Raw genomic sequence first — 16,159 nt, forward strand, 5'->3', positions numbered from 1 at the left:
ATTTGCAACAAGCGTGTTCAAGTGTGGCTTTGGAGAAGTAGTGTATAACATTTGTCAAGAACGGAATGCAAGGGTATATGGCAGAACTCGCATGAGCGTTGAAGAGTTATGGAAAGATATTGTATCGGATTGCAGCGCCCTCGCGGGAACGTAGACAAGAATTCCAAGCACGGAGCAGAACTGGAATATCTGTAGGAACTGGAATTTACCGTTTTTTAAACTCACTAGAATTGAAAGCATTGTAATTAGATAATTCATTTACGTTTTTAGCTATTTAGATTTTATTCAAAATGTTATGACTTCAAAATCATTCTAGGCCTGTCTAGAATGATCTCTTAAACTCGTGGTTTTTTTCCCATTTTTGGGAATTTTTAATGAAATAAAGGGGTTATACCAACAATTAAAAGAATTATTGATATAAAGAGGTCAATATCAAATCTTTTAAAATGGTTGATATTAACTCATCTATATTAAATAAATAAAGCTTATTGTAAGCACTAAAAATTGGTAATTGTTCCGCATTTTCTAAATACGCTTGAAACGACGTCGTTTCATTCGCCACCATCTTTCTCATCGCAACGCCAGAAAACATAAGGATGATGTTTCATCCTTTGATTTTCCAAAATGAGAACTTTCTCTATAGTCAACCAAATCGTCTAATTCAAAAGGTGAAATGATCACCCTGCCATGATGATCATTTCCCCTACAAATCTAGGCATCAATCCTGCCTATTCCGACAAGTTGATCTAAGAACAGCCAAAATGTTATTAATGACTTTTGAATTATTCGATCAACTTGGATTGTTCAATTGACTCCGGGAGGCTATAAATAGCCTCCCTCAACTATTTTGAAACTAAGGGATAATATCTCGGGCCTCAAATAGAAGAAATCGAAAATCCGCAACTTATAATCAAAACTTCTATTTTTTTTTTGAAAATTATGCATAAGTATCTAAATCTTGGATCCATGCATCCCAAAAGCTTCCCTAAGGTCTAAAGAGTTTTCTTCAATCCTTGGTAAGCTTCCAATCATCCATTAATTCATACTTCCAGTTTGAAATTGATATTTTTATATTTCAATTTTCATAAGTTTGTATGATGTCTGGTATGAGATTTCTGTGAAAGATAGAACCAATCAATCAGTCTTAAAAAGAAAACCCAAATTTGAATTTAAAAAAAACAAAAAATTGGGTTTGATGTTCTTGGGCTAATCCTTGAATATCAAAACCCAAAACGCTTCCCAACATTATTGTAATGATGTTGGGCAAATGTTTAGATCATGTTTTATCCATTCCGATCATGTTTGATCAAAATAAAAAAAAATTCAAAATAATTGAAATTTTTGAGTTCTTGAATTGGTCCAAACGAACAGTAATTGTTCTTGTTTTAGTATCAATCAAGTATATGAAGTATAAGGAAGTTATTAACTAGCTCATTTTACCTCAAACCACTTTAAAATAAAAATTTTGATTTTGGGCTACAAATTGTTTTGAACAAATTGATCATCATCTAGGTCGATTGATACCTTGAATGATGATCTAAATGTTTCTGGGAACTTTGTGAAGCTACCCCAGTCCTTGGAACGAAGAATCCATGCCCCCGTAAAAATTGCAAAACCTGTAATTCTGATGTTCTTCAGGATTGAGGCTTGTTAGCCTAGGAACAAGAGGTCTGACTAAGGATTTTTACATCCGACCGAGAGGTCAGACCTAGGACCGATGGCTTCAACCCAGGACCGAAAGGTCAAACCTATGACCAAGGAATCTCGACCACGACCAAGAATTCCCAAACAGGCCCAATAAAGTTAGCCCGAGGCTAACTCAGGACTGATGGTTTTTACACCCTGACCAATAAATCCAAGTCAAGGACCGAGAGTCCTTAGCACCTCGACCGAGGCTTCTTAGCCCGGACCGATGGGTCTGACTGAGGGTCCTAGACCCCCGACCGATGAAAATGAACCCAAGGCCTAGGACACCCGTGCTAAGGCCTGTCTAGAATGTTCTCTTAAACTCGTGATTTTTTTTCATTTTTGGGAATTTTTAATGAAATGACGCTAATTTTTTTTTTCAAAAAAATAAAAATAATTCTCTTGTTTATTTGGTATCTCCATTTTTAAAACTATTTAGCATTTCATGGTGATCGATATACACTAATTTTCCTCTTTCTTTCACCCCCATTATTTTGTCATTTTGGAAGTTTTGTCTCAACACATCCACTTAATAGAAACTTTATTTTTTATTTCAAAATGTAAATGTACAAACAAATACAGGAGAACCTTAATGACCAAGTTCAATCCAAAAGAGAAATACATATACCAAATCTTAAAATCACACTTAAGGTCCAATCCAACAACAACAAAAAAAAAAGACTATATCATGCATGTCTTCTTATTCTTAATAAAAACAAAACATCATATTATTTGTATCATTATTTCGCCAAAAACTTGGTAAACCATTTGGATGAAATTTTGGGATATCTCTTATTGTTGTCCTTGTAATCCACATAATTAATACCAAAGCGAACTGTATATCCCGAGTTCCATTCAAAATTGTCCATTAGAGACCACGCAAAATAACCTTTCACATTTGAACCTTTTCTGTGATCATACAAACAATAAATTGGAATTAGTATCTATATAACCTAATTTATTTCAATGTAAATGTTCTTACTCAATTGCTTGTTTGAGGTAAAAGAAATGGCTATTGTAGAATGTAATCCTGTGTTCATCTTGCAAGGCTTCCTTAAGTGGTATTGTCGCATTGTTGAATTCATCAACTCCTGTAAAAACAGCTCGTTTTGGTCGCAAAAACTCTATTTGTAACAATATTCTAAATACTTAAAAATCAATTACAATAACCTTACTTACCATTTTCAGTGATATATATAAGTGGGTTGTTATATTTATTTTTTATGTAGAGGAGAATATTCCGAATTCCTTTTGGATAAACATAGAGCCATACTGAAGCAGTCTATAAGATAGAAGATCATTATAAGGTAATCAAAATAATATATATACTAATTTAATTTATCCCATATTTGTAAAATTGACAACTTAATTACCTTTGCACCAATATCTATTCCATTGCGTTGGGCTTAAATTTAGAAACAAATAAGAAAATAAATAACGTCATAAAATGTTTGTTCGATATTATGAATGTGAGTAAGAAGTAAAAAAATATATACGATATACTTACAAGTTTGATTCACTCTAGCATCTGTTGTATAACTTAGAAGACCATTATTGTTAACCTTTGATGAAAAAGTTGCATAATTTGCTGTGTAATAATTGAGTCCTATAAAATTGAATGATCCTTTCACTAGATCAGATTGTACTTTAGTGAATCTGGGCAGTCTTGAGCCAACGAGACGACGCATGGATTTCGGATAATCACCATTAACCAATGGATCCATAACCCTAACCAATTTGTTTACGAATTAATTAATTAAAGAGATTTTGAATATTGGTATGAAAAAAAGAAGTTAAATCAGGTTTGAACTCACCATCCACACATGAAGTCAAGAGCTACCTCAGAGGCTTCAAGATCTCGCTTTGATTTGGTGAGTGGCTCGAACCAATGACATACATTTGTAATTCCAATGGTACCCTTTTGGTATTCCTTCATTTTCAAATTAAATAATGAAAATTAATTATATTTGTTAGGATTAATAACGATGAATAAATAACATTAATTACGGTTTAAATGTTTAGCAAAATTTACTTGATATTTATCGCGGTAAAGTTTCACCGCCGCCCCATGGGCGAGAAGTTGGTTGTGCATCACCATATAAGGTTCTGTTGCAGAATTTCCACCTGTACAATTTGAGACAAAAGGAGAGCAACGACCCGGAGCTAGAATTCCAGCTGCGTAACCGTTCACAGCAAATGTCCATGCCTCGTTTAGTGTAATCCAATGCTTCACTCGATCTCCAAATTCCTTAAAACAAATGTCTACGTAGTCTACAAAATCTCGCCTATAAAATTTTGTAACATGCACTTAGTACTATGTTTTTATAATAAATGTAAGAAATTTAACATAAATAGTATTGCAAATTTACTTACACAACGAGAGGACTCAAGAAACCGCTATACTCATCTTCTAAGGGTTGAGGAATATCCCAATGGAAGATAGTCACGAACGGGATTTTACCTAATATAATTAATATTTTACAAATATATATATAATATCAGGAATTTGAGGTATATAATTACAATATCAGGAATTTGATGGCATATAGAAGTTATTTTATTGATTATAGATTATTAATTATTGATTTTTAGAGATTATTGTGAAAACCTTGAGCCAGCAACTCGTTTATTAGATCGTTATAATATTGGATGCCTTCTTTGTTTACACCATCCTTTAGCTTTCCGGCTGCAATTGAATAATTTAAAACAAAATATATGTTAAATATATAAACTAACTATGAACAATATTTAAGAAAGTTGATGTTTGTATAGTAGATTACTTGGGATTATTCTAGGCCATGCAATTGAAATTCTGTAAGCATCCATGTTCATGTCTTTCAAATATTGGACATCAATCTGAAAATATTAAAACAATATCAGCTAAAATCGTGTATACCTAAAAAATACATTAAAGTGGACCGAAAAGTGAAGAATTATTCTTACTTTATATTTGTGATAAGAATCGATTGCAACATCTCCGGTACTGTGGTCATCTATTCTTTCTGTCATCAATTTAAATAAATCAATCAATACAACATACAATTGATGTACAAAACTAACCCTTTTATATATTCATTGAATTAAAGCATATATAAATTTTGGGTATTTTGCAGTCATAAATATAATGAATGAAACCTGGATGTTTGTGAGTATATGTATCCCACAAACTTGGTTTTCTGCCTCCTTCATTTGCTGCTCCTTCATACTGTTAAATGTAAATTAATTAGTTAATAGAAATTATTTTAAACAAGATTCTTGTTAATTTAATATATGCATATACCTGATAAGAAGAAGATGCTGCTCCAAAAATAAATCCATGAGGAAAGCTGCTTCTGTTGAGAGAAGAAATGCCATAGTTTTCATCAATAAACTTGAGAAGAGAATCAAACATGAGAAGAAGATAACTTGCGCAAGGGCAAATTGCTTCTCCATTTCAAATATTTCAATTGGATTTGCTTATTTCATATTGCATTGGTACCTCTCATTTATATAGCTAAATGTCTTCAATTCTATATTATTTAATTAAAGAATCCTTAAATAAAATAAACTCCATTATTATTTTAAAAAGCATAATTATTCACGTTGTTATAATTTATTAGTACACATAATGTAAATTTAAATTCCACATGTAAGTCTTTATTGTTTGATGCTCTTTAGTTCCTTTTAGATCTTATTACAGGTTTACAAAAGTTTTAACCAAAATTGTTTAGAAATGATAAAATTTATTCAATAATCATCTAATCGCAAAGGTTGCAACCAAATGATGAAAACCACATAAAACAAATACAATTCAAGCTACGACATCATTTGTCATAAATTATTAACGATCAAACTCAAACAATATGGAATAATCATGAACAAATGTGATAATAAAAAAAAAGTGTAACAACTCAAAAGGCTCAAAACCTCGATGAGGAAGGAGACTCTAATCTGGCTTCTATATTGATTTGTTTGTCTGGTCAAAATTTTAAAAATGTTTTAACCAATTATACGAAAAAATAAATTAAAGCTATTTAGTTTGACTTATGTAGTTGTATAACTAGTGATTTAAATTATCAAATTTATCTAAATATATGAATTGTTAACATATAATTTAAATCCCTGTCTAATTTAGTTTTTGTAAATTGTTAATTATATATATATATATATATATATATATATATATATATATATATATATATATATCACCTCTTGTTTATTAATTAAAATCTATTATTTGTGAATAAATTTTTGATAGGTAACTTATTTTGATTAATCGAGATAGGGCATCCTAAGGACCTATGTAGTTGGTGGCTGTGTGGTTAGGAGGCTTTGATTCTATTTGGGAGTTAGGTGGAATTCTGGTGGCATGGAATAAAGACTTGTATGAGAAAATGGATTTTATTTGGGTAGATACTCGGTTAACGTTCAATTAAGAAATTTGGAGGATAATTTTAATTGGGTTATTTATGCGGTCTATGGACCAGTTCTTTCACAATTTTTGAGTAACCTCTTTGCAAACATAAGGGATCTATGTACGTTTCTAAAAAGTTGGTTTGTGGACGATCGTGCTATATTTTTACTAAAATCAATGACTTATGTAATGAAATTAATGTCATTGACAATATTGTGTAGATTAATGAACTTTTCGCAGAGGAGGTTAGTTCTTAGATTAACATTGTTAGCAAGTTGGTCGCTATATGTAAGAAGGAAGAAATTGGGGAACGCCAGCATTCTATATCTACATTGTTAAGAGTTGTTGATAGAAACACCAAAAACTTTAATGGGATCATTAACACGCAAACAAGAAATAATGTGATTAATTTGATCTCGTTCGAGAGGGAAGTTCATGATAGTGAACTAGAAATCTTTGTGAGTATTGTTAAGTTCTATAAAGTTTTGTTCAAGAGCTATTTAAAGTCAGAGTATTATTTTTTATTCAATTAGTATAGTACAATAAGATATGTTGGAGGCTCAATTTTTGACAGAGAAGGGGGCCATTAAGGGGTGCTAAAAATTTTATTCAATTAGTATAGTGCAATAAGATATGTTGGAGGCTCAATTTTTGACAGAGAAGGGGGCCATTAAGGGGTGCTAAAATGATTAAGTGATGGGAAGTGATGGGCTTACTTTGGCTTTTTTTAAGAAGGCGTGACATTTCTTAAAAAATGAAACTATGGAAATAATTGTTCATTTTATCGTTTCTTATTATTTGACAAGAGTTAGAACTCTACTTTGATATGTCTCATTCATAAAACTTTAAGGACTAATAATGTGAAGAACTTTAGGCATATCAATCTCGTTTTGTCTTTCTATAAGATTGTCTTAAAATATTAGGCCAATAGGATGTGGAGAATGTTAGAGATAGTCATATCTAGTAATTAGATGTTATTCAACAAAGTTATAAAATCTACGATGCAATATTAATAGTCAATGAGTGCATTGACTCAACTAACTCAGGAGACGAAAAATGTTTTTTTATCAAGTTAGACATCGAAAAAGCTTATGATCACATCAATTTGGAGTTTTTGTTTGATATGGTGGACATAATGAGAATAAGTGTGAAATGAATTAGCTGGATTAAATTGTAAATGGGAGTTTTAATGATTTTTTAAGAGCTCCAAAGGATTAAACAAGGTGACCCACTCTATCAATTCTTATTCGTCATTATTTTGGAAGCCCTCTTAAAAATAATGATCTTCGTAGAAAACTCGGGACTCATCTATGGAGTGAGTTATGGGACAATAAGTTATCTTTTTCTCATATCACATTTTATTTTCTTTAATGACATGTAATTCTGCATGGTTCAGGCCATCTACAATACTTTTAAGTATTTTCAAGATATTTATGGTTATTCGGTATTTATTTCGGTCTTTGTGTTAATCTTAATAAGATATTTTTTCTCAAAATATGTTTTGAATAAAAGAAGAATGAGGTTGGCAAATGTTTTTGTTTCAAAATTAGCGTTCTTCCGTCAACCTAACTAGGTATGTCATTTGGTGCTAAATTAAGATCAAAGGCCTTTTGAGACCTAATTATCACTAAAATGGAATGTAAACTATGTAAATGGAAAAATAAAATAATCTCAAAAGGGTTTGGTTAATCCTCATTAAGAGTATGTTGTCATATATGCCCACATATATGATGTTTTTTTACATTCTCCCCAAGAGGGTGGCGGTGTATATGGAGAGAATAATGTGTAAATTTCTATGGGATCTTCTAACTTTATTATTTTGTCATCAAAATAGTTAGGATAAAATTAAATGTTTTAAAGATCAAGGAGGTATGAATATTCGAGATCTTATTTCCTTTACTAAGGCTCTTCTATCGAAATTGCATAATATATTTGCAAAAGAGCCGAATATTCTTTGGGCATTAATGATCAGATGTAAGCATTGTCAAGATTGGTCTAATTAGTTCACCAAAATATATAATTATCTAGTGGTACCTAACATTTGAAGGGGAATTTATTTTATGTGGAAATATTTTTGCAAACAGTTAAAATTCATTGTGGGAGATGGATCTTCGATTAGTTTTTGGGATGACATTTTGTGTAGTGTCAAAAGATTAGTTGCGACGTATCATGAGTTTGCTTCCATTTCTATGTGTAGAAATGTCACAGTTAAGAACATGTTTGATCATAGGTCTAGTGATTTCGCTAGCCGAATTAGATATAGAAGAAGATATTAAGGAGACTTTTCACCATAATAGAATTCACTTTTGGTAGGACGCAAGCAAGTTTCCCTGTCAAAACAAGATGTTATGTGTTAGAAACACATGGATAGTTTCCTTGTGAGTCATTGCTACAATTTGTTCATTAAGATGATTCTATATGATTTTTGTTAGGAGGAGCTTTGATAATCAAATATTCCTACCAAGATTTCGTTTTTTGGATGGAGCACTATTCACAGTTGATTTTTAACAGATGATATGTGAATGAAAAAATGTTGTATTATATATTGTATGTCGTATGTGTTACAAGTAGGTTGAATCGACAACTCACTTACTTTTACATTATCGATGATTGTCTAGTATTTAGAGTCTTTGTGTAATATTACTAGAATTCATTAAGTGTTCCCCAACTCTTTGGATAGTTACTAGGAAGTTTGGATTGATGCGCTAATATGACAAACCTACATATTTAGGTTATTATACCAATTATTTTCTGTTAGACTATCTGATTGGTATGAAATCGTCGAACTTTTAATTATTGTGTCGTCCAATAAGTATAATTTATAATGTTATTATTATGACGATTTTTAATTTTTTTTCTTCTGAAAAGCCGATAGAGTCAATCAGAAGGAGTTAATCATTTTCTCGAGAACCATAAGCTTCATAACATATTGGGCAACGTGGTTGTATTATTTATTTTTCTTCTTCTTTTATTTTTTAATATTATTTTTCGTTTCATTATTTATTGTTGTGTTTAAATGGTTATTATTATGTTTAATTTACATTAACCATTTTCAATACAAGATATATATTTATATATAAATAAATTAACTCAACAAAGATTAAATGAACTAATTTTTAATAATATGTGCGATGAAAATAAATTTTAATAATTTATAGATTTATTGAGTTAGTAGTTAGTTATGAAAGTAGAGACGTATATAATACTTTTTTAAATATGTGTTAACAATATCTGCGATGACACTCTTCATTCACCCTCGTTGATAGTTAGCAATATCAGCGACGGTAGATCCCCTTTCGTCATCGCTGATATTCCTCAAGTTTTTGGCACACATTTTTGACCGAGAGCAACCTGTTTCATATCTTGTTCAACATCAATTAACAAAAGATCATTCGTAAGTAAAAATAAATTCGTCTTAAAATAAATATCTTAAATCGTATTAATACTAAATATCAATCAAATACATACTACTGCTGATCTAGAGGGGGCGTCCTAGAAATAATCATAATGATCTATGCCCGTAGAGCATCTTGTTCTGCGCACATCTCTTCCATTGCACGTTTAGATGTCTCGTGCATCTACTCCACCTCGTCCCATAGCGTCATGTTCTCCTTGCGCAACGCTTGCATCTCTTCACAATGTGATACCCTTGAATAACTACTAACGCTCGCGGAAGAAATTCCCATTGATCCGCTCGGAATGTCGTTGGATGTACCCCGGATCCCATTTTGATCACCCTCTCATGTCCTTATGCTCCAAAAGAAGCCTTATACACTTCCAACGACATCATCTTAGGATTTTCTAGAAGCCGCTCGCGCATCAGAGCTTACAATCATTTACAACATTATTAGTGATTTTAAATTTATACATGCAAACTAAAACGATAAAAAGAATTAGAACTTGCCACTTTCTCCTGAATTTTTGGAGAAGCCACGGGAGTCGGATCCTTGGTGGTCCCTTTCTTACTATGAGTCACTAGGGCGAGATCTGCATAACTAGGGGGTGTCCAGTAACCCTCTCCTGTATAAATAACATAGGTAAATATTATGAAAATGTAATACTCTTAATTAAACTGCTAAAACAAATATACAATATGTCGCTCCACTTGTGTAAATGGTTTGTTGTCATAGTGAGTGTATTTGACATTGGTTCTGTTACCAAAATTGGTCACACTCTTCCTCTACAATTATAAGATAATTGTTAGTTAATAGGTTATTAAACATATAATAAATTAATAATGTCTACTATACCTTAAATTCATTTGTGAAGTAGTGATAGTCTAGAATATAATTCTAATCCGAGTGGTTGAATTCACTAGGAGGATTTGCTCAGATTAGTTGGTCATTTCTCTGATGCAGTTTCATGTAGTCCTTGTGGTTCTTACATATCAACATATCCAATATTGATTCACATGTAACATCGCTCTAGCTCGTTAGGTGTCAATGGAATGAGGAATTACCTCAAATGGATCCTGAAAAATGATAACATATTTTAAGATTATGAAAGCTTTAAATTATAAAATAACACATTAAAAGTTATCAAACTCACAGTGATGGACTATCATATATGGTCTAACTGGGCATGTGACAAATCAGACCAATGTACTAGACGATGTGGTACCACCATTGGATACCGAATAATGGTGCCAATATGCCTAGACCAATATGTGATGTTATCATAGTTTGGTTTTCCATTCACCTCTCTAAACTCTAATCACGTATTTTGCCTAGTTGCTAGTTTCTCAATAGTCATGCTTTTGTTCTTCCCCCATCCTTTCCTCCTAGATGAAGTCTCTGCAAAATAATAGTAAAACGACATTTGTTAAAATTTATATAATCATTTAAATATCACGTATAAGTTGTAATTAATTACATGACTCGGTCTCCTCCATGGTGACCTCTACATATTCCTCAGGAATGGTGGAATCTAGATCCTCTAGTCCTCAATGTTCGAAAGTGATCCCATAAAGGTTAGAGGATCCTCATATAATATCTCATCGTTATGAGCTTGGAGCTCGTCTATCTATCTCAATAGGTCTCGTCTTGTACCCCATCCCTTAGGTGCCATGATATCTATTAGAAAGATAAAGTTCAAATTTTTAGAGGGGATCCTATTCTATTTGATCCAAATTAACGTTAAATGTTCGAATAACGGGGATTTATCTTTGTGACAATTTTCTATATAGGTCTAGATGCAATATACGTAGCGTAAAAACTTGTTATGCTTGATTTTCCAATACAAACGGATCATGAATCTGAGTACTCAATTTCCTATTCACATAACACTTACATACCCATACTTATCTACTTTTATACCACGATCCTTGGAATGTACATCAAACCATCTACACTTGAAAATAATTACTCGGTTATCACCAAAATACGAACTTCTATGATATCTATGAGTACTCCATAGTAATTTATCGTTTCGGACCCAATGTTGTCAATTACTAAGATACCACTATTTTGTGTGGTTAACCCTTCGTCATGCTTCTCGGTGTTGAACTTGTACCTGTTTATTTAACAAGAGTTATACTTCTTAGCATAAATTTTCGGGTCACTCCCAACAATCTTAAGACTCAAAGTTCTATCTGATTCTTCATTTAATTGCCCCACTTTCGTCTTGAAATAACTTAGGTAAAGTTTATCGCGTTCAAGATTAGAAAGATTGTGTCCCCCTATATCGATTAACTCTTGCTTCAATTCGCTTCATATAATGAAAGTTAATTATAATTAGTTAATTACAAAATTCACACTTAGTCACTAATTAACTTTTGAACTCTTACTTGTAATATTATACGTCTCTGAGACAATTTTTCAAAATGTATACGTGAGCACGCTCCCGATCACTCGGTTTGTATGTGTAAAGTGTTCCAATCATAAATCTTCCATTGCCAAGAATATAGTTGAAGTTGATTGTATTGATGTCTCTATTGACTCGAGATCTTCTAATTATCGAACACATAAACTCATACCCTTGTAGAAAATGTAACTCTCACTAATTGACCCTTCAGGAAAGTTTTAGTCGAAGGTACTTTTTCAAGGTACCCATATATTATTCAATTGGATACATTCATCGATACTGGACAATCCCCCTAGTAATTCCTCAAAGGCCAAGTGCATAAGATAATGCACCATTATATCAAAGAATTAAGGTGGAAATATCTTTTCTAATTTACAAAGGGTCAAAATAATATCATCCTGCAACTCTTCTAATTCATCTCGATTTAAAGATTTTTGGAACAACAGTCGGAAGAACATAGACAAGTGCACTAGAGCATCGTACACATCATACGGAAGTATAGCACGTATGGCAAGTGAAATTAAATACTGTAAGAGGATGTGACAATCGTGTCTCTTAAATTCAGAAATTTTCTTATCATTTATGTTTACACACCCTCCAATATTGGAGCAGAACCCTTAAGGCATTTTTACATATTTAAGAAACATACATAACTGTTTCTTCTTTTTCGAGGAAAGTGCGTATGTGGTTTCCGGATATTGAAGAACACCATCGACCTCAACGGGATGCAATGAATGTTCTATGTTCAATAATTTCAAATTTTTACGAGCTTTGAGTCCATTCTTCATTTTTTCTTTAAAATCCATTATAGAGCCCAAAACACTATCACAAATGTTTATCATAATATGCATCACATTCAAATTATTCTTCAATAACATTGTTTTTTAATATGGTATTTCGAAAAATATTATGAGTTTATTCCAATTATCACCCCAAGATTAATGGGAAATATTACTCTCTTTGGGACAATATTAAGTCAAACATATGCCTTTCAAATCTCTTGTTTACATTAATATTTTGGCTCCAGACAAAAGATCAGGTGTCGGTCTTAACTCAGTTTTACCGTTAAAAGAATCTCTTTCCCTGCGCCAACGATGATTAAGTGGAAGAAACCGTCGATGACTCATGTAACATTCTTTCTAGGAGTGTACCAATCGAGCGAATCTTTATTATTATTACAACACGGACATGCAAATTTCCCTTCGTACTCAATCTAGATAAATTTACATATGGCGGAAAATCATTAATTGTCCATAACATAGCTGCCCGCATATTGAAATATTCTTTATAGCTCGCATCATAAGTAATCACATCGATATGTCACAACTCCTGTAACTCGTCAATCAATTGTTGGAGAAACACATCAATCGAATTCCTGAGACTTTTTAGCCCGTGGATTAACATTGAAGAATGAAGTTACTTTTGTCCATACAAATTGTAGGAGGGACTTTGTAAGGGATAATAATAACATGTCAAATACTATAAGATGTATTTCCATTTGAAAAGGGTTGAAACCCGTCACTTGCGAGAGAAAGTGTTACATTCCGAAGCTCGGATGAGAAGTTTTTAAACTTTTCATCGAAGGATCTCCAAGTCACTGAATGAGCTAGATGCCTTAAGACTTCATCATCAACATTAATACTATCTTTATGCCAAGTCATCTGAGGAGCGGTTTTAGAGCATATGTACAACCTTTACAACCTCGACGCAAGTGGGAAATATCGTAACACCTTATTTGGAATTAACTTCCCATTCACTCTTTTCCGAAGCGTACCACTTGATTGGTTGATCTTCCATCTAGACACACCACAAACTTTACATTCTTCAAAATCTTTATTTTCTTTACGGAAGAGCATACAATCATTCTTACAAGCATCAATTTTATCATATGTTAAACCGATGTATGTAATAAATTTCTTACACTCATAGTTCGAACTTGGCAACTCATAATTAACTGGTAAAATTTCCTCTTTGAGCAACTTTAACAGCAAGTCAAATCACGTGTTGCTCCATTGACCAACATTTTTTAGGTGAAGTAATTGAAATAAGGTTGAGGCTTTTGAAATTTGGGATCCTTCGTACAATAGAAGTTTTGAATCATCCAACAATCGGTAGAATGCCTTAGCATCGTCAACATGACATTCATTATTTGAGGCTTCAACATATAAATCGTTGATAATATCTTTCATAAATTGATCATCTTGATCTTCGGTCATTTCATTATTGACGTCATTCTCTCCTACACCTTGATTTTCATTTATAAGGTCTTCTAATTCATCATCTTCATCATCAGTACCTACATTAATATTATCCCTTTCATTCGAAGATCTCGTTTCCACATAAAAATATCAAATATTATAATTTTGACGGATGCCAAATACAATTAGATGATCTCTGGCCACTATTGTATTCTCATAAGTTCGATTTAGACACTTCACACACGAACAAACAATAAAATCTCTGTTAGTAGACCTAACCACGAAGTCTATGAAAATTTTAACCCCTTGAATATAATTTAGATCATTTCGGCGTAAAGTCATCCAACTTTTAACGGAGATTTTGCATTTTAACTAGGAATTAACAACAAATAATGAAATTAACATCTACCTATTTAATTACTATCAACATATAATCAATTAATCAACATACTAACCAAATAATAAAATCAATACATATGATACATATTAACTAACACCAAAACACAATGAAAAAATCTAACATATTAATCTAAGTAAGTCATTTCTTTAAACATGTAACCCTAATAATCCAAGTAAGTCATTTCTCTAAACATGCAACCCTAATAATAAAAAATTTAGGCAAATTATAGAACTTACCAAATGGAGAATGTCAACAAATAGTAAATCTCGAATACTTGAGTCCGACCGGTAAAACTGAAAATAAAGAACAACGAATTGAAGTAAACAACAAAACAAGAAAAATAATCGGAACATAATTCGATTTTATTACCTGAGGATGGAGCGTTCGATAGAGAGGAGATTGGCGGAACGTCGAGGTGGAGGGAAGAAAGAAAGGAAAAGAGAGAAGGAAGAGAAAGAAGGAAAGTGATCGGGTTAATTAAATAGCTATAAGCGATGATATTATCGTGTGACATCATTGATATTCATTTAATGAATATTAGCAATAGTACACGAAAATGTCGTCGTTGATATTATTTCTTATCAGCGACGACGATAGCATAATGTCGTCTCTGATAATCGATCCAAAAACTAAGAGGAAAATCTAGAATATCAGCGACGACAAACGACAATGTTGTTGCTGATATTATAACTTATTAGCGACGACATTAAGTTATAGTCGTCGCTGATAATCAATTAAAAAACTCGTTGGGAAAACCAAAATATCAGCGACGGAAAACGAGAATGTTACCGCTGATAAAATAGCTTATTAGCGACGAAAAAGATACAGAGTCACTGATAAAAATATATATATATTAGCGACGGTTCTTTGGTTGCCATCGTACATAAAAAATATCAACGATGACGTTGTTTTGTCGTCGTTGATATTGATCGCTAATGACCCCTTTTTTCCACTAGAATAATTTAGATATTAATTATTAATTATTAATATAAAATAAGTATATCTATTTAAACTATATAAATAACTAATATATAAGTACCTAAAAGAGGGAACTAAATCATTAATGAAAATGAATTGTCTAAGAATTTATCGCTAGCAAAGTAAATCACTGTTTTTACACTTTTCTTCATGATCAAATGTACTTCTGAGAAAAAACTAAAAATAATATATATATATATATATATATATATATATATATATATATATATATATATATATATATATATATATATATATATATATTACCCTTCAACAGCAATGAAAGAAAACAAAAAGAAAACTAGTAAGAAGTCATACAAAAAAATGTTAAGTTAAATGATGTCAGGACCAGTCAAGGGAGATGTTACTCACTCAATGTATACAAATGAAGACAAATAAAATAATAGGAAAGACAAGAGCGACACCTAAAATCTCTCCAGATTGGATGGCAAACAGGTAAGTAAACTGAGAAGGACCAACAATTTCGAGTGCAGATCGGGTGATTGGTTTAATCTTTAGTGTAGATAAGGGCTGGAAATGAGTAAAGCCGAGCTCAACCATCTTGAGCTTGAGCTCGACCTCGACTTGATTAAATATTTATTAGCCCGACTAGAACTCGAATGAGTTTATAACTTCGAGTTCGACTCGAAAAACTTGAACTAAAATAAATTTTCAAATATTTGTTAAGAAAAAACATTTATT

At 32.0% G+C, this 16,159-nt stretch overlaps 1 protein-coding gene across 1 annotated transcript; it reads right to left on the minus strand.

Annotated features, from left to right (window-relative positions):
• Nucleotides 1–2,354: 2,354 nt before the first annotated feature.
• LOC124938988 (beta-glucosidase 12-like) lies at nt 2,355–11,376 on the minus strand. The gene is made up of 14 exons (XM_047479507.1): nt 11,373–11,376; nt 9,984–10,099; nt 4,967–5,056; nt 4,822–4,891; nt 4,630–4,688; nt 4,467–4,542; nt 4,295–4,372; nt 4,060–4,147; nt 3,719–3,971; nt 3,501–3,616; nt 3,126–3,414; nt 2,866–2,968; nt 2,669–2,810; nt 2,355–2,595 (listed from the first exon to the last, which is right to left on the minus strand). The coding sequence occupies exons 1-14, from the start codon at nt 11,374–11,376 to the stop codon at nt 2,427–2,429; spliced, it is 1,653 nt and encodes a 550-aa protein (XP_047335463.1). The 3' UTR covers nt 2,355–2,426.
• Nucleotides 11,377–16,159: the final 4,783 nt, after the last annotated feature.

The sequence above is a fragment of the Impatiens glandulifera genome, chromosome 5 (genome assembly GCF_907164915.1).
Source record: "Impatiens glandulifera chromosome 5, dImpGla2.1, whole genome shotgun sequence".
Classification (NCBI taxonomy): Eukaryota; Viridiplantae; Streptophyta; class Magnoliopsida; order Ericales; family Balsaminaceae; genus Impatiens; species Impatiens glandulifera.